The 23,972-nt window shown below is 44.8% G+C and overlaps 1 protein-coding gene across 1 annotated transcript in view; it reads left to right on the forward strand.

Annotated features, from left to right (window-relative positions):
• Window positions 1-5,276: 5,276 nt before the first annotated feature.
• INKA2 (inka box actin regulator 2) overlaps window positions 5,277-23,972 on the forward strand; it is a 35,138-nt gene continuing 16,442 nt past the window's right edge. The window contains exon 1 of the mRNA XM_083446147.1: window positions 5,277-6,207. Coding sequence (XP_083302273.1) covers window positions 6,139-6,207 — 69 coding nt within the window. The 5' untranslated portion in view covers window positions 5,277-6,138. The remainder of the gene's footprint in view (window positions 6,208-23,972) is intronic.

Consider the following 23,972-nt stretch of genomic DNA (forward strand, 5'->3'; position numbering starts at 1 on the left):
TCCTTCAAACTCTCTCCAGATTTTTATGCATCACTAGCACAGAAGGTATATTTTTGGAATTAATAAATGAGAAGAAATCTGGAAGGTGTCTTCAATGTGGAATATGTAACTCTTTGCTCCAAGCAAAATGTAACAGCCAGAGAGAGGGGCTTCCAAGGGTTACTGACAAGATTCTTTCCCAGCCCTTCCTGGACAATTGAATCCGGGACATTCTGCATGCACTCTGCCACTGAGCTATGTTTTTTGCCAGTTTAAATGTTCCCCATTCCACCAATCTGTAAGCTAACGTAACACACCAGCTACAAATATACGAATGCATTAAGTCAACCCTTTTAATATTTATATATGTGTTGCTTCCTTACTTGCAGAGCTCGCAAGCTTACACAGTATCATATTCACATGTTCAAGTTAAGAGATAAAAAGGTACAGACTCACTTATGAAAAGCATTCATAGTAACTTAAAAAAAAAAAAATCACATGCATGGAGGCTAGCACACTGTTCTGCAGACTGCCCTTTATGCAAGATATGACTTCACCCAGCACAAATTTAAACATATATTACCCGGAGGCTTGGAAATGTTACTGGTTAAAACATTTTCAGAATCTTTCAGCACACGTCCCTTGTGTAAACATGCTATTATGGAACTTGCACACGTAAAAAGCTCACTACTGCGAAAGGTGGAAAATTTACCCTTTTTTACCATCTCTTGGTGGTGTCTGTGTCAGCATTCGCTCTTATCCCCTCTATAAACTACAGAGCTTTTTCAAAGAGCAGCTGCTTCTTTGAAACGCAGTAATATTAGCAGGAACATAATCCATATGTTGGCCAGATAAAGGCAATGAAAGAAACTGCATGCCCTTGAGAAATAAAACTACGTATGAAAATTCCCAGGTGCTTCTTCTCAAAGGTAGACCTTCTCAAGAGTCACAAATGTCTCAGCTGCCCCCATTCAGACAACAGGTAGCTCAAACATACAGCCATACTGGGCGGTTTGCTGGAGTTGCACACTTAAAGAAGCGTCCATCATTCTAGAATGACTGCTCCCTACATCAAATGGGGGGCGCTTTTTGCGCAATCGTGCACAGCCCCCATCCCATGCAACTCCCGGCAGTACAGCCTGGATACGCCCCCCCCCCCCCAGCTGGACACCTGGAGGTAGCTGCCTACCTCTGCCAGTTACCCATTCCCAGCTTGGGGGGGGGGGGCTTGCCAGGAGAGAGTTGGCCAGGTAAGGGGAGGGATCGCCCACCCACACAATAGTGGGCGGAACTTACCTGGGAGTTCTCAGTTGGCTCCAGAGCTTCTCCCGCCCTACCCACCCTCAGTTAAGCCTTCTTTTGCAGGTTAAACTCTTCTTTATAGGTACGCGGGCGCTGCTATGTCAAGGTCACTGTTGAAGGGCCGGAAAGGAATTATCTTGCATTGGCAGGTTTGCCTTTCCCGTAGCAAAACATTACAACTTTGGCGGTTTCGGGCCTTGGGCGGAATCCTTTAGTCTATCTTCCCTAAATGGGGGAGGGGGGTGAAGTGGTGACCCATGCCCCCCCCCCCGCGGTGGCAATCCCAGGGTTCACAGTTAAAGGGGTTGTTTAGAGGGGAGGCATTGGCCATATGCTGTTAGGCTGTCATTGCTCTCCCCTGCGACGGTGGCGAAATGGGGGGCAGGGCCACTGCTTGAACAGATGTTCTCCAGAACGCCAGCCCAATCCCCACCTATTCTGGATAACCCTTATGTTCCCCAGGTCCCCGGCTAGGGACTGAGAGGGATAAACGCCCAATGCCTAAGCCGAGGTCTCCCTACATCTGAAGTTTTAATAAAGTTGTGACCAAATTTTAATCCCATAACACATTGTCTTGAGTCATTATTCCAATGGGTGTCGCCCAGGGTCGGGGGTCTCTGCCTATCTGCGCAATGAGCTAACTCCCAGAGCAGTGCCTATTAGCTTGCCTACTAGTACTGAGTTTTTCCTTTTGTATGTTAATCATCACTGGGTTTCTTCCCATCAAAAGGGACACTCCAGAGATTTATGGGCAAAGTTAAATATTAGATTATGGCTGCAATGATTCATTTGTGTTAATTTTCACATATGGAATCTGGCTCGTGATGTTTTAAAACTATTTCAACAAAAAATGAAAAAAGGTTGTTTTCCACCGGATCACACGCCTTGCGATTTATGAAATTGCAACTGTTCTCTTGTTCTGCCCTATCCATCTTGCAATGAACTCCATATATCAGGGGGAGGGAAAGCTTTACAGAGTACCCGAAAACAAATATTACCTTCCACTGAAGCACCAATGATTGAATATTGTTCAACTGTGGCAACGGTCTCTGCAGAGTATATCATGCTGTAAATCAATGAGTTATCGTTGCTGTTAAGATTTAAGAGGAAAGGGCCAGAGAGACAGCTTGGATATCAAAATCTGTTTTTCCATGACCCAGGGAGAGAAGGCTTTCACTCAGCATGCTCCTGTTTGGAAGCAGCTGGTAAAGAAAGCACTTGCTAGAAGGGTGGTTGGGCGGGCGGGCGGGCATGGGATGTGTGTGTGTGTGTTTCTCTCCCTCCCTTTACAGATCATAAAAAGGCAGACTTCTCAAAAAATGTCTCCAGCCCTTGGGGTATGTAGAGTGCAAACTTGGATAAGAGTTGCACTGAGGGGAATGGGAACTTCCCAGAGAAAATTCTATGTTTTGAAGTAAAAATGTCTTGGTAAAATAGTAATCTGGGCTGCTGTGTGATCAGCTACTGTAGATTACACAGACCTTGCACCTAATCACTTCACATTGCCTCAAACGGTGGCCTGTTTTCCTTCCTTCTGCCGGATCAACAGTGGCCTGTTCATGCGTTAAGCTACAGGTGAGCAAGGGTCGAGCAATTTCCAGAAGAGTGACCATGTTTGTCCTTTGCAGCTTAAAAAACAAAAATATTGTGGCATCTTAAAGACTAACAAATTTATTATGGCATAAGCTTTGACGGGCTCAAGTGCACTTCATCAGATCCATGAAAGGTTGATCAACTGAGTGATGAGGAATTAAATGGTGTCCATGCATGTCCAAACCTATTTAAATATTTTTTAAAAAATCAATTCTTCTAACAGAAACAACAAAGCTTGAGAACACAAGGATGATATGTGTTAAGACATCTCAGGTACCTAAGCAGGGCTCCCACAGCCACAGGGCTGGCATTTGCCTGTCTCCCACTGCTGTTTTACCAAGACCCATGCTCCTATTGCCCTTTGCTCTCCCAGTCCCACAATCAAAGTGTTTGAAAACCACTTGGAAGCAGAAGGGAGAAATTTTTTATTGTTTGGCTCAAAGTTTGGAGTGTGTGTGTGTTTGTGTGCAAAGTGCATACAGCCCTGCTAATAACAAATGGAAGATAGCCACTAATTAACTCAGTCTCTCAAACAAAACCAAAATATGTTCTATCCCCTTGGTTCTGCCCTCTGATACTTTTTAATTTTTTCCACCAGCAAAGGAACACAAACACGCAAGAGTGCTCCTATTTTCAGTTCAGCTTTAAGGTGCTGGAGATTCCCTAACATGGGTAGGTCTGTCCTGAAACCTGCTTCTCCTTAACACGTGCACAAGTCGTCACTTGAAGCTGCAGTGCACACCAAGTGTTGCCCCTGCCTGTGTAAGGCACCCAACCTTGTTCCATGTGGTGGACCCTCATTCTGTGGTGGCTGGTGGAATAGAGAAGCAAGTGGGCTAATAACAAAATACTGGAAGGATGAATTCATGATGCAATAATGGTGCAACTATGCTTGGAATTATGCACTAGCCAAGAAGTCCACCAAGCAAGTTCGAGCACTGAGATGGCCAGACTATGGGGGTGATTTTGTGGGCCAATGGTGTGGATTTAGTTAATGGGTGAACAGACATATGTGGCTGGGATAGCTCCCTCCATACATATGTCTCACAGTGGCAATGGCCTGTTGGGGTGAAGAAGAAAAAAAGCTTTAAACAGTTATACATTGGATCCCGAATGCCTTGCGAGTCAAACGTTTTGGCTCCCGAATGCCGCAAACCCGGAAGTGAGTGTTCCGGTTTGCAATTGTTCTTTGGAACCCAAACAACCAACGTGGCTTCCAATTGGCTGCAGGAGCTTTCTGCAGCCAATCGGAAGTTGCATCTTGGTTTTCGAAAATTTTGGAAGTTAACGGACTTCCAGAATGGATTCCATTCAACTTTGTTGGTTTGTTAAATAAATAATTTTAAGTTTAACTACCTAACGTTAAATAGCTTTTTAACAGAAAGGAAGAGCACCACAGACAAACAAATCTATGGTGCAACCATATTAGGAATACTGTGTACGGTTCTGGTCATCTCACCTCAAATAGGAGTTGGAAAAGGTTCCTAAAAGGGCCACCAAAATGATCACGGAGAGAAGAAAGAAGCTTGAGGGACTGTCACCATCCACCTCCCATTGCGGCCTCTCCCTCTCTGCAACTGCCACCACTGGGGTGTCTGAATAACTGCTTTGTCCTGAGGGGAGAGGAGAATCAGCACTAGTGGCTTTTTCTAAACAAACAAGTTGTCTTATCTGTTTTATTGTAACTTTTTGTTTTTTTAAAAAAGTTGTGCTTACTGTTGCAATAATCTTATGTAAACTGCTTTGTGAGGTCTGCCTGAAAAGTAGCACGTAAATACTGAAAATAATCAAATAAACAATAAATTTCCCCATGAAGAAAGGTTGCGGCGTTCGAGGCTTTTTAGTTTAGAGAAAAGGCGACAAAGAGGTGACATGATAGAAGTTTATAAAATGATGCTCAACGTTAGATAAAGTGAATAAAGGAAAGTTTTTCTCCCTTTCTCATAAAACTAGAACTTGTGATTATCCAAGAAAGAGGGATGATGGAAGGTTCTCGCCAGACAGCGCACAGAGGAACAATGAAACAGGAGGCAGGGATGGCCACCAACCAATTTAAAGGTAAAGGGACCCCTGACCATTAGGTCCAGTCGTGGCCGACTCTGGGGTTGCAGCACTCATCTCACTTTATTGGCCGAGGGAGCCGGCGTACAGCTTCCGGATCATGTGGCCAGCATGACTAAGCAGCTTCTGGCAAACCAGAGCAGTGCACGGAAACGCCGTTTACCTTCCCGCCGGAGTGGTACCTATTTATCTACTTGCACTTTTGACATGCTTTCAAACTGCTAGGTGGACAGGAGCAGGGACCGAGCAACGGGAGCTCACCCCGTCGTAGGGATTTGAACGGCTGACCTTCTGATCAGCAAGTCCTAGGCTCTGTGGTTTAACCCACAGCGCCACCCGCATCCCACCAACCAATTTGGGTGGCTTCAAAAGAGCTTTAGCCAAATTCATGGAGGACAAGGCTAACATCTACTAGGTGAGAGAACAGGAGAACAGGATGCTGAACTAGATGGTCCATTGCTTGGCCTGATCCAGCAGGCTCTTCTTATGTTCTGACGCGCAGAGCGGGAACGCACTAGAGCCAAGCAGGCAGCCCAGAGGGTCTGTGGTTGCGCTGACTTGAGAAGCCAGGCCCACCCCCTGGGGCGGGACCTCCCTACCGGTGCGCAGACAGAAGACACCCTCGCAAACTTGGGAGCCGGCTCTCTCCTTAAGCCTCGCCTCTGCCGCCTGCTGCTGAAGCGGCTCCGAGCTGCCAATCACCAGCAACGCTCGACCCGCGCGCTCCGCGCGTCGAGATCTCTCCTGCCTCTCTCGGGCTCTCCAGTTTGCTGCTGCTGCTGCTCCGCTGCTCGCGCACCGAGCACCGAGCACATTCTCTTGCCAGCTTCTGCAAGCGGCAACTGCGCGCGGGGCGCACGCCTGTTTGCAGCCCGTGTTTGCAGGCTTTCCGCGCGCTGCAAGCCTGAGATTCTGCGCGCGCGGCGTGCATGTGCCATTTCAACTTTTTATCTCTTTCCTAAGGGGAGACCGGGCTTCTGGTTTTCCTTGGTGAAGTGAATAAGAGAAAGCAAACTTTCAACCTTCTTCTTTTGGAGAGAGCGATATTCTTATCCAGAGCTGAAGTGACAAATGGGCATTTAAAGGGGCCGCTGGATTAAGTTGGCGCTGGCGAGGAAAACACTTCTCAAGATTGCCTGGCCGGACTTGGATGGTGGAAGAGCCGGAATCCCTTCAGCAGCTGAATTACTCCAGAGCTACCCGATGGACTTGGATGTGAGGATGGAAAAGAAAAACATGGATCATTACCTACGCCGTCTGAAGCAGGAGTTGGTAAGAAATGCCTGGGAAAAGAAGGGACTGGGGGACTGGGTAGGAGGAAATAGAGTCTGCCTTTCGGATCTGTCTCCTGCTCCGTTTGCAACTTCCCAGCTAGGGGGTGTCAGTCAATGAATGTTCCCTCTCTCCCGCTCTCCTTCCTGCACAGCGCTTATTTCCCGGGCTTTGTTTAGAGATCTCGCCGTGTCCTTCCTTTGCAGCTGTGTGGCCTCCAATTTCCCCACGGGGGATTTTTATGTTTCCTTCCAAGCCCCTGGGATGAGATGGGATAAAGAGGAAGACTCCACAGTCCTCTCCCCACCCCCACCCCCCCACATCACGGAAAGTGGTTTCCAAATCTGTTTGCACAGTTTAGCTTTTGCCGCTGACACGGTGGCTAAATCCCATTGACAGTAATAGGTGTTTAACCCTTCTCTCTATGTGTGCTTGTGTCTTAACGCTCAGCACGAAAGAAGAAACCTCTTCTCTTTTCTGGCTGGGAGCGCTGGCACCGACAGCCACCCCCTCACCCCGCACTCCTTTGCTCTTCCTGCAAAGGCATCGCCTTCTGTTTGTTTAACTGTGACAGGGAGCGGTGAACTTTGTAATCAGTTCAGACACCGAGCCCTTTATCATGAGCCCTGAAAGGGATTATAAACTGGCATGGCATCACAACCTGTTACTGTCTTCCTTCCCCACGTTCTTGCACTGTTAGTGTGAGCATCTAACTGGATAGAAAGCTGCACACACCCACATCAAAACTGCGTTCTCCCAAGACCTAACTGTGTACCTCCATTCATTTTCTCCTTCCTAACCTGGACCTGTCAGGCAGGTTTACCCTTGGGCTCCTTCCCAATGTAACTCATCAGTTTTTCTCCTCTGGTAGCCCAGCTCTGAAACATTTTTTTTTTCCAGAGCACAGATGTGGTCGTATCATCTCTCCAGGCTTTCTGGTTGCCTGCCACTTCTTTTAATTATAGGGGTGCCTCCAAATCTTCAGAGGCAGACGCATACCACAAGGCAATCATTTCCCATTGGCTTTCTCTCCTAAGCTTCCGTTTTTTTGTTTGGTATTGTACAGTTTTGCTAATAGCCCTGCTGGAGCGTTTTAATTTTCATGCAAAGTAGCGACATCCAGTTCTGGAAGATGCCGAACGCCACTTGTTCAGTGTCCTAAAAGGAAATGCTGAGCCTCACATCCAATTTCCATCTATAGAATGTGAGCCTGGCATTCTGGAAATATCTAAGGTCCATTACCCATCACACCAGATAGCTGTTGCCATTATTGTTATTCCCATTTTACAGACGGAAAACTGAGGACCCACAGCAAAGTTCATACATTTCGAACCTGAGTCTCCCCAACTGCGCAGCTAGACCGTGTTTCCATTTTACAGCCGAATTCCTCCACTGCTGACTCTGAAAAATTTGCATTGACCCGTATTGAATCACTCTAGCTGTGCATTCAAATAAAAGAAAACTGGAACCCTGGTAAAATTCAATGTAAAGGTGATGATGCTCAAGTGATGAGATGCAAAGAGCTTTGTCATGTCTCCCTCCTTTCTTCCTTGGCAGTGGAGATTCACCACTATACCTTGCAGCACATTCTGACTCCCACCCAATCAATTCCAGTTCCTTCCCTGTCTTGTCACTGCCTGTTCCATCCACAGACACTTAATCTAATTTATGGTGCTGGAGGCAGGCCAGTCAGCTAGAATTTTTTTCTACCCAGACTTTTCCCCTTAAGGACGTAGCCAAGCTGCTTTGCAAAATCCTGCACATTTTCTTTAGAAATGCAAGAAGAATGTTATTTCTGCAACTCTTCTAATCTGTGTATTGTTTTACAACCCACTTTTCTTAGCTACTTTCGCAGCTACCCTGTAAGGTAGCGTGTGCATCCCCGCCAGCATATTACCATCTACAGACTAAACAAATGTTGTCACCCAGTGATAAAGTGGGGCGGAGTTGTGGCTTAAGTTCCTATCTCTCAGATCCACGTATAATACCTTAATTACTAGACTGCACTGCTTCCAAAAAAGAGAAGAGATCAGAGTTGTTACCTCTCTCTTAGATGTAAACGGCCCTTTGGGCAGAGATTGACGAGTGTGATACTGAGCACCTCGCACTGACATTCTGCCCTTCCTCCACCCCACGGCTCAGGCACAAGTGTTTCTTGCCGTGACATGTTTGGGCTTGCCCACCAGCAGATGCTTCTATCTGATGCCCTAGTTTTTTGTTCTAATGGATTAGTAATGAAGCATCGGGATGTCTTTAAATAAAGCGCTGGAATTGTTCAGCAGGGCTATGAAAAGAAGAAGAAGAAAGTTCATGTCACATGTGAATAAATAATAGCAACTGCAGTTCTGAGAGAGAGAGAGAGGGAAAGGTCATGGAAGAGTCAAAATGGTACGAAGAGCTTCAGGATACAAAAGCTTTCTTTACATCCAAAAGATGACTACCACCAACACTAGTGAATAAAATCCAAGTGGGACTAGCCCAAACTGGAATTCATAATGCGCTCCAGTGTCTTGAGACCATGATCTGCCAGGGATTTAATTCTAACTGGAACCATAAAAGCAGACCTTTTTAAGTGCCAGAATGTTGCTCAAGTGTCATGCTAGAGGTGTGCAAATGTGCCAGAGTCCCATTTACAGCCCAGTCCTAGGCATATTTACCCAAATGGAAGCCCCAAGAATATATAGGATTACAATTACAAAGTTGAAAGGAATCTGTTCCAGAAGTCTGTTCGACTTCCAAAACATTCAAAAACCAAAGTGCGGCTTCTGATTGGCTGCAGAAAGCTCCTGCAGCCAATTAGAAGCCGCAGATGCCCCATCAGTCATTCAGCTTCCAAAAATAGTTCACAAACCAGAACAGTCAACTTCTGGGTTTGCGAGGTTTGGGAGCCAAAATGTTTGGGAACTAAGCTGTTCAACTTCCAAAGTACAACTGTACTTGCACAAGCACTGAAGATGCACTGCCAGCAGAAGGCTGCTGCATCCAGTGTGTGCTCAACTTGCTCAGGGAGGAGAAAACTGCAGGCAGAAAATACAAATATGGTGTAAAATGACAGACATGCCCACGGTGTTCCTGAGAATGCAGCCCACCAGTCAGGGAATGTGCCACGGATGGTGTCTGTGAGGCAGCCAATGAATTCGTGGGCATGCCTCAGAAATCATCACATGCACAACTTGCCCCCCGTTCTATCTACCCCAGTGACACAGCCAGCAATGGTCCTGCTGCCAGTCCCTCAGGCATGGGTTTGAATCACCTTGCACACAATCCACCTAAAGGGGAGAGGGCCCACAACACAGCACTCACATATCTCCTTGGGGCAGGATACATACAAGCAGGTTGCACAGTCCTCTTCTTGGATGGGTTCCAGAGCCACCCATGGGACCCAGGAGATGGGCAGGAATACGCAACGAAAGTGGCTACAGGATAGGAGCCTCAGTGGTCTCCCTGCAAAGGGCAAGGGGTTAAGAAGCAGGAGATTGGAGACCAAGCCTCACCAAGGGGAAGGGGAGAAATACAGCCTGACTCTCCTCTCGCATGCCTGGCAAGAAATATGTCAGGGTCAAAAGAGAAAGGGCTCCCAGGACTTGAAGCTCTATAGAGCAGTTTCCTGACCACTTAGCCACAACATTGGACAGGAATCTGCCCCACTGCCTTAAGACCCGTTTATATGGGTTGCAGCAGGAAACTTAGCCAGATAGAACAATTCATTCTATATATGCAGGGGGACCCAGGTTTGAATCCACGGTACAATCCCACATTAGAAAAGGTGGCAAATGGCACCCTACATGTAGGCACACCCTAGCCAATCAGAAGGAGGGCAGCATGGACCAATAGTACGGCCCCTGCATGGACCAAACAGTCCTTTTGGTCTGGCTCCTCATCCTGAGAACCCATGGTGTTCTGCCAGCGTGTTTTTGTCTTATATCTTGCCTTCCATCAGCATACTGGGCTTCTGCTGAACCCTACAGGCCCTCAGGCACCACTGCCCCAGACCTCCTGGGTTTTGAAACTCTTCACTTTAGGATTGTAAGCAGAACCTGAAATATAGATTCCCTCCTCCACCACCAAAAGTATTAATTCCAAGCAGTTTCAGAACTGCTTATATTTTATTCACTTAGATTTTCAAAGTTCTGTCTGTTATTTGGCACATGGTGCATAACAACCATCCAAAGTATAAATAATGCAAAACAAGCACACGCAAACAGTCAAAGCACTTTAATCATCTAAATTTAATGCCTTGCGGACCATGAAAGATGTGCATCCTTATGCCTAATCACTAAGTGCCTGCTTCAGTGAAATGAACTTTACACTTTATTAAATAATAATAATAAAAAAAATCTTACAACTTGTTGAAGGGGCTTCTGAAATTTGAATTGCAAGGAGGGGTGCTCTTTTCCCCGGATCTGTGCCCTGGGAGCAATCTCATGAGAATCATATAGATACACTTGAACTTGAGTACTCTTGCAAGTATCTTGCAGGCACAGCTGTAGTTGGAGGGAGTTGTCCCAAACATCAGGATCAGGAAGGATGACATAGATGTTACTATTGTAAAGAACAATTGGCATGGGAATTAATTGGTACATCAATGAGTTTCAGCTTGCTGCTCACTCTAGAGTATGAATGGGGGAGAAATTTGATTGAGTTTGCATTTAAAGGTGAACCTACCTAGTTTGCACTTTCTGCCACATTATGAGAACTGAAGCACAGCCTTCCTTCAGAATTCACACTTCTCTGAATTTTGCAATGCAGTTCTCCAGCCAAGGGATGTGTACAAAAACACATACACTAGTGTAAATCATCCATAAGAATACATATATAAGTGAAAATGATATACAAGAACGCATTATTTTATGGAAAATTGCTTTGCAAAAATGTTTATATTAGGCAAAATTGCATACAAATACGTGTCTCGTGGGAGAAATTCACACTAAAGTGCTGGTGGATTTTCATGAGGTTATTTATTAGTCATTGATTTAATTTTATTTTTGGCAAACTGTTGGGGAAATGTGAAGAACTCAATTTGAGAATGGAAAACTGAGGGGATGAGAAAAAACTAAAGTGACGGATTCACCTCATCTGTACTCTATAGCAGTTCAGTTGATTTTAGTAAATCTACCTTGGATAACCTGTGAATAGCTCCTCTGTTGAGTACAGTGTACTCCTTCATATGACCAAGCCATGCAAGTAGACAACAGCCACTGCTGACTTCAGGGGAGTCGGATGGACAAAGGCTCTGTATTCCACATCATGGGAGAAGAGAAAGGTGGGAGGGGCTCAGCTGTACCAAATGAGAATCCCAGTTGCTTTGTATTGGCCAGGCTGAGATTACATCTCTAGAAAGAAGATGCATTTCTATATAACATGTCTTTTGATTTGCTAGACATTATTCTGTTGTCCTCTCTTCCAAAATTTCTTCTGTGGTCATGATGTCAGAGCCCCTTTCAAAACAGAAAGCTGATATTCTCAGAGTTTTATTCATGATCTGTTAGTTTATATGATTTGAAGAGAAACCTGAGTGTTTTTTCCAGAATGGCCTCCTAGAAGCACACAGCACAATGCAGCCCAGAACAAAGGAAGCTGCCATTTACGGAGTCAGACCATTGGTCCATCTAGTTCTGTATTGTCAACACTGAGTTTCAGCAGCTCAGCTGGGGTTCAGGCAAGGGGCAGTCCCAGTCCTCCAGGAATTGAACTCCAGAACTTTGGCATGTGAAGCCTGTGCTTTAGCCCACAGCCACAACACTTCCCTTAAACGCATTTATATGGAACATGGGAAGATGATCGATATCAGGTTGGATCATTGGTCCATCTGGCCTAGTATTGTCAACGCTGACTGTCAGCAGCTCTTCAGGGTTTCAGGCAGATCTTGCCCATCTCTACCTGGAATTGCTGGGGATAGTAATATTTATATACAGTTGTACCTTGGTTGTCGAACGCCATGGAACTTGGATGTTTTGGTTCCTGAACACCACAACCCCAGAGGTGATTGTTCCAGTTTGCGAACGTTCTTTCGGAACCCGGATGTCCGACGGGGCTTCTGATTGGCTGCAGGACTTCCTGCAGCCAATCAGAAGCCGCAATTTAGTTTCTGAAAGTTTTGGAAGTCAAACAGACTACCGGAATGGATTCCATTCGACTTCCAAGGTACGACTGTACTGCCCTTTGTCCGAAGATCTCAGGGTAGTTCACAAGATAAAAATACAAGATAAAAGCACAAATAAATAGTTAGAATGAAACAATAACCCTCTGCCACACGCAGTATATTAATAAACATATAGAGCATGTTTTCATAGTATAAATAGTTAGATTATCCAACAACTCAAGAAAAGTAAATAGCATCTTTCTTTCTTTCTTTTTTGAAAATGAAAGAGACCCTGCTCTCCACAATTAATTCTGGCATTTTCCCATGGATTTTATCAGGATTTAAATAAGATTCTGAAGTGGCTTGTGGATACTTGCTCAGGTTCTGTCTGTGCTTATGTTCAATTTCCCTGTGATTGACGGGAGAAAAATGTGTGCCCGTTTGAAAAGATAAAATCTTCTGCAATATAACTGTCTGGCAGCACCACACCCAACCCTGAGGCCTTGGCCCCAAAGTGCAAGAACATGAGCCGTGGGAGCCTGGCATGGTTCAGAGGGCGCAGGTTGGAGTCATATCCTCATGTATCCGTTAAGCACAGGCGCAGAGAAGTACTCAAGTGTGGCAGATGTAGCCTGGAGAATGCGATTACCAATATTATAAGGCTAGACAGGTAGGGCTAGACAAGAAGCAAGGAGATGCAGTGATAAAAAAAGAGTCCCTAACTGACTTTTTACCTGTTACGCAATGCTAAAATTGTACCCAGTACTGCCAGGAAAGAAAAGGAAAAAAATTGGCAGCCTTGCATAGAGTGCAAGCCAGAATCATTACATTCCGTGGGAGTTTTGCCATAGCTTTAATGGAAACTGAATGACGCTCTTACCACAGAATCAAAAGCACATTGACTTGGAAGTAATTTTTTTGAGAACTGGATTGATTTTCAAAAGTGCAAGATCAATCCCTGAGCATCAGGGTTAATCAGCATATGATTTTGCAGGCTCCGCTCCAAAACAGTTTCCCCCCCTTCTATATAAAGGCATCTCCCCACTTATATGGGGGTTATGTTCCAGGGTACCGCGTGCATAAGTGAAATCATATACAGTGGGGAGCACCCTCCAGAAAGCCTCTAAATGCCTATTTTTCCAGCTCTCTCTCCTGCTTTCTCCCCAATCTAGACCAAATTATCTGCAGTTGAAGCTCTGGGGCCAGATGGAGGATGCATGAAAAAGTGGCAGCAGCTGAGCTACCCCACATGTCAGCTGCTAGGCGGGGAGGCTGAGCAGCCTAAACAAAGCCCTGCTGTGCCTTTGGCCTCTTCAGGGCTTCCTCTGCCCTTGCTGACGTCTTCTTTGAGCTCTGGGGAGGGTCTTCTCACGAGTCACAAGGACTCTTCATCTCTCTCCTGCAGAGGTTGGATGGCCATCTGTCATGGATGCTTTTGCTGAGATCCCTATATTGCAGGGAGTTGGACTAGTTGACACTTGTGATCTCTTCCAACTCTACAATTCAATTACCATATTTTTCACTCCATAAGACACACTTTTTTCTTCCTAAAAAGTGAGGGGAAATGTCTGTGCGTCTTATTGAGTGAATGTGTGGTCCCTGTAGCTGAATTGCCCAGGGGCAAAAAGCAGATCATGCTTTTCTTTCTTTTTTTTAAGAGGGAAGTGGGTATGGAAACAAAGCCACTAATCAGCAAGCGATCGGGGAGGGAGATAAGGGATGCTAGCAATAAAGGAGGCTGCCTGGGAGGTGGGAGGTAAAGACAGCAAACTTGTAAAGGGTGGAAACAGGAAGACTAAATCAATGAGGAGAGAAATTAGAAGAAAAGGAGGAGCAAAAAACTGCTCCAGCTAAGGAAAAGACACTAAGGCAAACAAGAGGGAACTGGGTGTTGAAAGGAAGCAGCTGATTGGTGGGATCGGGAGAGAGATAAGGGACGCTAGCGGAGGCTGCCTGGGAGAGGGGAGGTAAAAGCCCATGATCCTCAGGATTTTTACATTGGGTCACCCCAAATTCACCATCAAATCACATAGCATGTCCATGGCTACAGCCTGCACCCAAAAAATCATACATCCACTGTTTTGTTCAGAATATTTTTTCTTGTTTTCCTCCTCTAAAAACTATGTGCGTCTTATGGTCAGGTGCGTCTTATGGAGCGAAAAATACGGTATTCTATTTCTTGGTATGATTCTGTTGGTTTGTTTATTTATTTATTTCCCAGTGCCTCATGAATAGGCAGCCACACATAAGGAGAACGCATGTAAGCTGGGAGGGTGCTATTTAAATTTGTCAAGCATAAACTTGACAAATTCTTGCTCCAGTGAAGCCAGAGCTCTGGAAGTCTGACCCAGCCATGTGCTACAATTTGAGCATCCTAATGAAGGCTTGTGAGTGTATTCTCCAGCCTTAGCACATGCGCAAATGGTTTTAGATTTGGTCTTTGATTTAAGTGCTGCATTGATTTGGGCTCACATCTTTATGATCTCATATACCATCTAACTGAGGAATGAAGTAAATTTGCCGGGACAAGAGAAGTACGCTAACAGAAGCCATCCTACATTCTCCTGATGTGAAATATTTCAAATCAATACTCTCTTGAATTAAAATAGATGAAATTTCATTTTTCCAAAAGGCAAGCAATTTAACAGATAGCTAGAACCATCTGGACGCATTGGGGCTGGGAAATGAATCTGTTGACCCTGACTTTTTCCACCACTTAGTTCATTACCAGCCAGGTCATGACTTGAGTTATTAATGCAGCAGAACCAAAAGTAGCCTTTTTTAATATCCCCAGATAAGGACAATAAACATGGTATTCTTCACAGTTTAAGTAGGAGTTGATTTTTACGCTCCCAGTTTGCATTGAGTAAAATGCTGATCTGCAGTATGCAGACACAGCAAGCACTTGTTTTCTGTGTCAGGAGGAGCAGAATAAATGTCAGATTGCAGCGAGGTCTTGTAAGGCTGGCCCACTTAAGGAAGCAAATCTTGTTAATGGTTGGTAATGTAAGGGAGGGGAAAGATAATGACAGCCAGCAGGATAGGAACTTAGCTTGGCTTTGTTTGATGACTGTTTCAACCTATTGCTTTATAGATGCTGGTAATCGTGACAACGTACATTGTTAGGGCTTAATGTGAGAAATTAATTCTGTCAAAAAGCTCACTTTAGTGCCAGCCTCAGCTTAAGGTTTTCTTCCTTCCTTTTTCTTGTCGGGTTCACCATAGTATGGGGAACTGTTTTGGGCTAGGATCTAGGAGATCGGAGTTCAGATCACCACTAAGTGATGTGAAGCACTCTGGATGGTTTTGGGATCATCGCTGTCTCACAGACTAATGTACCTTGGCATGGTTGCTGAGAGGAAATTTTTCAGAGGAGGAGATTCATGAACTTGAGCTCCTTGGAAGAAAGATGGGATATAGATGAAATAATACAGGGGTGGACTTGAGTAATCTGTTGTAATATGGTGGCCTGTGTGAGGCCAAAATTTGGCGCCCCAAAATGGATCTTCTCAGTTCTGGATCTTCTCAATTTTGCACCCCCTTGACTCAGTGCCTTTGCAGGGGAACTGCCCACACTGCACTAAATCTGGTGCTGAAAAATATACGAACAAATTTAAACATAAAAAAGAAGAAACAAACAAAAAAAAGAAATAGAATTTCCGCATCCAAACTAGAACTGGCACATGGTTCTTTTTCCTCCAAAGTACACTTTTTGAGGTGCAAACCAAACCCTGCACATATGTATAAGCAGACACAAAGAGACTCACAAATCGTTACTCTATAGCATGCTGGTGATGGTTTAGAACCTCTGATCTCTAAGCACCTTGTAGAACAGACTTCTTACTCCAGGTGCAAGCTTTTATACGTTTTTATATATGCAATTGTTTTACCTGTTTTTATATACCGTATGTTACTTTTATATATGTTGATATATTGTAAATCACTTCGGAGGGTGCCTCATATGAAGTGATTCATAAACAAAATGAAATAAATATAAACACCATCATAACAACAACAGCGCACACCCCTGTGAGGAATTGCTGGTTTAGAGCACAGAGTTATGTACAGGCAACAACTGATTAACGCACGTCTGAATGATATGTGATCGTGCTTGGTGCCGAACCCAGAAGTGACCTGAAAACATCATGTTATGTACTGATGTTCTCCCCCTGGGCCAACAGGGGGATACTGTAGATAGTTTTCACTCAGGTCCACGTCAGTTATTTTAGGCGGGAAACCCTGGGTTGTTGTTGATACAATGTTGACAGCCGGCTCCTATAAAAGCAGGCCGGCTGAGCTGTTTGCTGTTCAGTTCTGTCCAGCTACAATAAAGAGCTGCTCTGGAGAAATCACTGTGTCATCTACTATGTTCGCCCACAACTTAACACATCACTAAACACATCAGTAAAAGAATGGGGTGGAACAGGGGAAGCGTACTTATATGTGCTCCGCTGATGCACACGGAGGGCTAGGAACAGCTATCCTATTGAGTGAGACATGCTAAGAGTAAAACAGGCCTTCCGTACCTCAAATGCTGGGCTGTGTTCTTACCACCAACTATATAAACATGCTATGAAAGTTACATGCATCTTGGTACCTGTTCGCTGCCCATGCAAGAATTCCCATGCATAAGAAAGCATGCAGAAACATAGCTCATGATCTAGCCGTAAGCACTTTCCACGAATGCGGTAACTCCAGAAGTGTTGCCATAACCATAGGAATTGTTCCTGAGCATCTATGCTCCTGGGTTACACATTGTGTTTTGCCCACGTGATCGCATACCTGTGGCTTTTGGGGAGCAGTGCTCTGGAGTAGCAAACTGCATGTGTGAGTGTCCCTAAGCTTACTCCACATTTGCTGTTGCTGTTCTCGAGCAACATAATTACCTGAACAAAGCCTGGTACATTTCGGTCTGACGTCCTTGCAACGCGTTCAGCGTCTTTGAGTGTCCCATGAGCAGTCATTGTCTATGCAGATCAGTGGCTGAGAGGCAGCATCTGTTGATACACAGTTTTGCCAACATGTGCTGCTGAGCTGTGTGAAATATTGCTTGTATAAATACACTCTGAATATAAATATGCTGGAACTGGGCTTCCCATCAACTCACAGTCAAAGCCTGGCCAAACGTCTGCATGATCACAGCTACCCTAAAATAAATGTGAACTGAATGAATGGAATACCTTTTCGTGTCCGGGTAGGGGGTTTTCCCATGGAAGCTGATAACCGCTGGTGCACTCAGATTTCTTTCCAGATGGCTTTCATTCAGATAATTTGAATTGCCCAAATACAAGCGCTTGAAACTCGTGATCCTCTCAGCTGGCACCTTCATTCATTAGAGAGGGCACAGCTAGATCGACAACAGTCCAGTGGATGGTCAACCAGTCCATTTTAGCCACTGCACCAGGTTCCCAAAAGTGACTTTCCATTGGCAATCCTGCAGTCTCCCAACTGGATCCTGTATTCTTCCTGGGGCAGGAGGAGGCGCAGATAGAATAACACTGCTGCAGATTAATAGCTGTGCTACTGTTTGCCGCATTCAAAAAAATCTGGCTCAATGTTTGCTTGGAGATAGACTAATGAGGGAGTGTTGATTACGTAAGTTTTTAAAAAATTAAAAAATTATTTTCACAGGCGTATTTGCAAGTAATTCTGCACGCTGCTGTGAGTCTTGCAAAAAATAAAATAAGACCTATCATGTGATGTTGAATGTGTATTTATTACCGATAGCAGGCAACGTGGTGGGGTAGCAACACTCACCTAACCTCCTGACACCTGGGGTGCTGCTGCTTACTGGGAGGGGAGGGGTGATGCAAACACACTGGCAGAGTCAGTCTGGCACTCCTACTGGTGCATTTGCACTGCTCTGACCTCCCCTCTATCTTGCCCCCTCCCCCTTGCCAGTAAGCAGCAGTGACTGTTGTTGGGAGGTCAGGTGAGCTCCGTTGTCCCACCTAGCCATACGCTGCTGTCTATTAGTGCTGGCTTTATGACTATGAGATTTATGGGAGGTTTTGCCCTTGCCTCCCATTTTATTATTGCATGGAATCGTCTCTTTATCTGTTCTTCTGTAAGTCTGTAAGCATTAATCATAAACACTTCCTATAAGTATTTTAAAATAATAATAACAAATAAAACCAAAATACTGAAAAGCAGAATAAAAAAGGGGGAGGAGTAAAAACAGCTACCCAAGCTACTTTCGTTAAGATAGCTTTAAGCAGGTTAAAAACCAGTTATAAGGTTGTAAGCCTATACAGTCGTACCTTGGAAGTCAAATGGAATCTGTTCCGGAAGTCCGTTCGACTTCCAAAATGTTTGAAAACCAAAGCGTGGCTTCTGATTGGCTGCAGGAAGCTCCTGCAGCCAATCAGAAACCACGGAAGCCCCGTCAGACGTTCAGCTTCCAAAAGCATGTTCGAAAACCGGAACAGTCACTTCCAGGTTTTGATCATTCGGGAGCCAAAACATTTGAGAACTAGGCTGTTCAGTTTCCAAGGTAAGACTGTACTTGCTTACTTGGGAGTCAGTCCCTTTGAACTCTGTGGGGCTTAGTTCTGAGTAGACATGTATAGGATGGCCCAAGGGAAACATCCAGAATGCTTATTGCCCAAAAGCCTTTGGAAGCAACTAGCAGGTTGTAGGGCAGAAGAGTTATTTTGATCAGAAATGGTGCGATCTGGGTCAGGGGCCATACCTCTAACATGTATATCAAAAGCAGATAAATAAACCGCAGAATAGATTAGCTCCAGGTAAACATGTTGTTTGTTAAGGGCCTAGATTGGAGAGCTAAAAAAGTAATTTTTTCACACAGTGATATACTTTATTGATGGGTTCACAAAATGACAGGCAATCTGTTATGGGGAGATAACTGTGCTGTTCTTCAATATGGTCCCATTCTGCCTATTTTTTGCGAGAATTGAGCATATAAAGGGGTGGAGGCTGGGGAAAGAGGGCTCTGAAGCAAAGGGCAGGAAGGGGCAACGTGGGACACCTCCCTCCCCAGATGTTTGACCCCACTTCCCCCCATGCCTGATCATTGCTGGTCATTGGAGTTGGGAGTCCAACAACATCTACAATCACCTGGTTTCAATTCTGCTGGTTATATTTTTATATTGATTTAAATTGCTTTATGCGCACCACTTAAGGATTCTTTGATTAACTGGAGGATACATTCTTCTAAATAAAAATAATAAAAATGGACATAATAAACATCTGAAGAGCCACAGATCCTCCATCCCTGCCATAACCCATTGCACTAGCGCCACAATAACATGCACTCACGTAATATAAGAATCCCATTTGAAACTCACCCGACAGCAGCACCATGGCAGAGCTGTGTATAGTCAAACATAAAATCCTGCTCATCTAATTTCCGGCTCATAAATTTTGCCATGGATTTAAAATCTCTGAAGGGAATAAATCGCTCTTCAGCCTTACAGATAAAGAAAACAAATGACCAGGAGGGAGCTGGAGACAGTATCTTTCCAATTTCCTGTTCATCAGTTCAACTGAAGTGGCAAAGACCTACATCAGCATAGGCCTGGGGAGACACAGGCACCCATGGATGCATAACCCAGAGCAGCTTTTGCAAATAGTAATCTTTCGTGATTTTGACGCGGCATGAGTGCTGTTAGCCTGCCAGCATCCTCAGACACAGCTGGGCGTTGATATAAATCTACGGGCTCTGAAAAAGGATGGTATCACTTACTTGCAAGGAGCCTGCATAAAAAATGATCTTTCAGAGACAAAAGGCTGTTCATGCAAAGGAAAGGCTTGGAATATGCCACACACATAGTGCTATCTCATGTGTATTCCTTTTACTGAAAGCATATCTCTTCCAGGTAAAGGAAAGGCATGGAAATGCAATTATCATCTTTCTGAACTAGGTCAAGCACTCAGACACGGGTATCCTCTATCTTGTGCTTATTGCTATTCTTGGTCACAGGTGTAGGGATAGACAGATCACTCTGTTTCTAATCCAAGTCAGTTTCACAGGTATTCATTCAAAGTGTTCTGCAGCCATTTCCACATCAATCTGATTCCACCCCACTTCATACCACACCAAAATTAGAAGTATTTCCCCTTCACAAATAGGCACTGAAAAACCTAGTTTTCATGTTTATACGTTATCCTAAACTATACATTTCTTGTGCATGATTTTTATATATACTTTTGGTTTATGACTTGTAGAAGTCGGTTAGCCTATAACCTGTTGGCCCACCATCTGTTGTTGATACAACACCGCAGAGCAGGAATAAGGTGCAATCTGGACATCAACAGCCTAGGAGTCCCTTCTGAAAATTGTAGCCAAAAACAACATTATGAATATGCTATGGGCAGCAGCTATTGTCTGTTTAGTACAGAGGCAGAATCAGAGACGGATATGCCAATGTCTCTAGTTGTGGTGTTAATAAATGGGAAGGAGTGGTCTAGTGGAAGATTAGACGGGAGCAAGTGTGGGTGGTGGAAGTGGTAGGCAGAATCCCAGGATGGAAGTCAACATCAGTCTTCTTCCAAACATTATATCTGTGCATGTATTGCAGCTTCAGGAATGGAACAATACCCTCCTGTATTTTGTTCTGGTGATTCTCCACCCCCACCCCATGCCAAGCGAATTTTGAGGGAGCAGAGGAAACTCCATGGTACAACTGGAAGTCCTTGCACAGCACAGGGCTGGTTAGGGCAATCCAGCCTATAGAGAAAGTAAGGCAAGGGAAGGGGAAGGGAACTTCAGGCCTAGGGACTCAATGTGACCCTCCAAATCACACTATCTGGCCCTCAAATCTCTCCCCAGGCCTCACACCCTTCCCTGTCACACCCTTCACTATCCCTGTTTTGAACCCTCCTTGAAAGTTTTGGCCTGGCTGAAATGTGTCCTTGAACGTCAATAATGCATCTTGCTTCCCTAAATGAAGGATAGAGGGGTTTGTGTAGAAGCTAGCCTTAGTATGCAAAAGTGAAATTCACATGCATTGCTTTGTTCACTTTTATCTCTGGCAGCACCCACCAATGTCATGTGGCCCCCAGAAGGTTGTTTAGAAAGGATTGTGGCCCTCAAGTCTGAAAAAAACCTTTCCACGCCCTTGTTTTAGGATATCTCAAGACCTAAGCACAGCAAAGTAAGCTGTTGCCTCTACAATGGGCTGTAGATAGCCCAGAATTAGTCGTACCCAGGAGTGACTGTTCACTTGCCTTAGGTAAAGCCATTCAATGTGCCAGCAGTGCCACATCAGAGCCCTTGTGCCAGATCAAATCTACAATTAGAGCGAGGTAATGAAAACATGCAGCAGGCTGCAGAAGGCTGTATGCATGTTTAAAATCACCCCCTCTACAAAACATTGGAGAGTGAGGATTTGTCCTTCTCACCCAGAGTTGTATTTAGCTCAGATTTTGCATCAAAATAAACAGTGATGGAAGGTGTGAGACTGAAAATCCAAGATTTTTTTTAAAGCGAGCAACTAATTAGCATTATTTTGCCACAGGTATTGGATATAAAGCACATGACAATAAGTTTGGATTGAGCTGCGTTCCTATCAGGGTGTCAAAGATTCATTGTGTGACCCTGGAGGGGTCTTTAGATCTGAGCTTCAGTTTCCTATCCTTAAAATGAGAATAGAAGAAACCTGCTTTGCAGTGATGTTGCAGGGTTAGACAATTAAAAACAAAACGTTAAAGCAGTTTTCAAATTGAAATTACTGATCTTTCTAGAGCAAGGTTTTTCAAGTGTTGTCTGCATGGGAAGAGCCTCAGTAGGAGCAGTGGCGTAGCGTGGGTTGTCAGCACCCAGGGCAAGGCAAGTAATTTGCACCCCCTAACCCGTGGATTTGCGCCCCCTAACCCTAACCCCCAGATGTTGCGCCTGGTGCGGCCGGCCCTCCCTGAACCCCCCACGCTACGCCACTGAGTAGGAGAGCATATCCTTTGTACGCCTATAGTCCCAGGTTCATTCTTCATCATCCTCTGTTTGAAGAGATGCTGGAGAGATGCTGCCCCTGCCAGTCAGTACAAACCAGGGGTGCAGAGTAGGGTTTCCGTCTTCATCACCCCAGTATAATTGTCCTCTTTAACCATGGACTGTAGTCAAGAACAAATCTCAGCCAAGAATCTACTAAGTTTCTACCTCTCCTCCCCGTCATGTGCCCCCAAAGTCTGCTCTGGAGGGTTGGGGAAAACCCCGTACAGTTTAGGGGGCATGCAGGGTGGAGCAGAGGAAGGAAAGTCTTGAATGAATGAATTTATTATTTCGGTCACAGACCAGTTCCAGCTCACATACAAAATCAGGGAAGTCATGAAACACAAAAGGGGTACATTTAAACTTGCATTTCGGTATAACAGGGACAGTACAGGTAGAGCAGCAATTAAAATATATAAATTAGATCTTACTAAAATATAACCTGGAGTTGCGGAAGGAAAGTCTTGTTGCGTAAGGGGACCTCATGCCCCATTGAATGCTAATTGAATTCCATCCATTGGCTACAGCTCATGGTTAAGGAGGAAGAAGTTTAAGCACAACCCCAGGTTCTGGCAATAACCCTAAACCAAACCTTGACCTAGCTGCTGCACTGCACTGAGGTGAAAGGACCAGGGAGGAACAAAGGGGCTGTAATGTCATTATCTCCTCATATTCGTGCATTGTAGGGCATTGGACTAGATGACTCTTGGGGTTCCTTCCAACTCTTCCTTTTTGGGATCTCACACGTTTACGTATTTATACTAAGCCACTGTTCAGGTGGCGTCTTTAGTTTAGAGCATGTGCCTTTTTTCCCCCTTTTGCCAAAAAGTTGATCTGAGTGAGTGTTAATTCTTTTGCAAAGCATCTTTAGTGATTTGGCTCATGTGGTTCAAAGGGATCATAGAATTGTAGAGTTGAAAGGAACACCCCAAGAGTCATATAGTCCAATTCCCTGCAATGCAGAAATCTCAATTAAAGCATCTGAGACAGGAACGGGTTGGTGCCACTCGTGCTGATGGGAATTTCAGTTCCTTTCTGAAGTGGGGTGTGGTATACAGGGGAAGGGGGAAGCTTTGCTAAGCACCAGGCTATTATCCCTCACATTTTGGGGGAGAGGACAGGTTAACTTATCTCCAAGAACTGCCAAGAATATGAGCTTGGCAGTGTTCTGCCCACCCCTGCCCTGTACATCACAATACATCAGAAGAACATTCCTTGTGATGGAGAAAGGGTAGCTCCTTTATTTGTATGCCAGCTGCCTCCTCCTGGCTTCTGTGACGCTCACTGGCTTCCATGTAGCAATTTGTACGTACGCTTCACATGCTCGAAAAATACACTTTCTGAGGAGAGGCTGTCTGGGTGGCGTTCCAGTAAGATTTAGATGTTAACTCAATTAGCCACCAAGGCAATAGTGTGTAAATGCAGCTATAGTAATGTGCATTATCCTATTGACCTCCCATTACCGTCTCTGCCTCTGCTGGCAGAATTCACAGCTGAAGAGCAATTGGGTTCACAAGTTGACAGCCCAGAATGGGATCAGTGAGAGGCAATGGCTTCTTTCCTTGTGGATGCAGCCTCACATAACACGCACAAAGACCTTTGCTCTTGAAAACACTTGGATTTATGTCTCTCAGCGAGAAATGGTTTGCTACTGTTCATAAATGCGCCATTGCTTATTTTTATGCTTGGGTGGTGTTAGATTATGAAGCGGCACATCGGAAATGTTTGTTGGAC

The sequence above is a fragment of the Podarcis tiliguerta genome, assembly GCF_965153285.1.
Source record: "Podarcis tiliguerta genome assembly, chromosome: 6".
Lineage (NCBI taxonomy): Eukaryota > Metazoa > Chordata > Lepidosauria > Squamata > Lacertidae > Podarcis > Podarcis tiliguerta.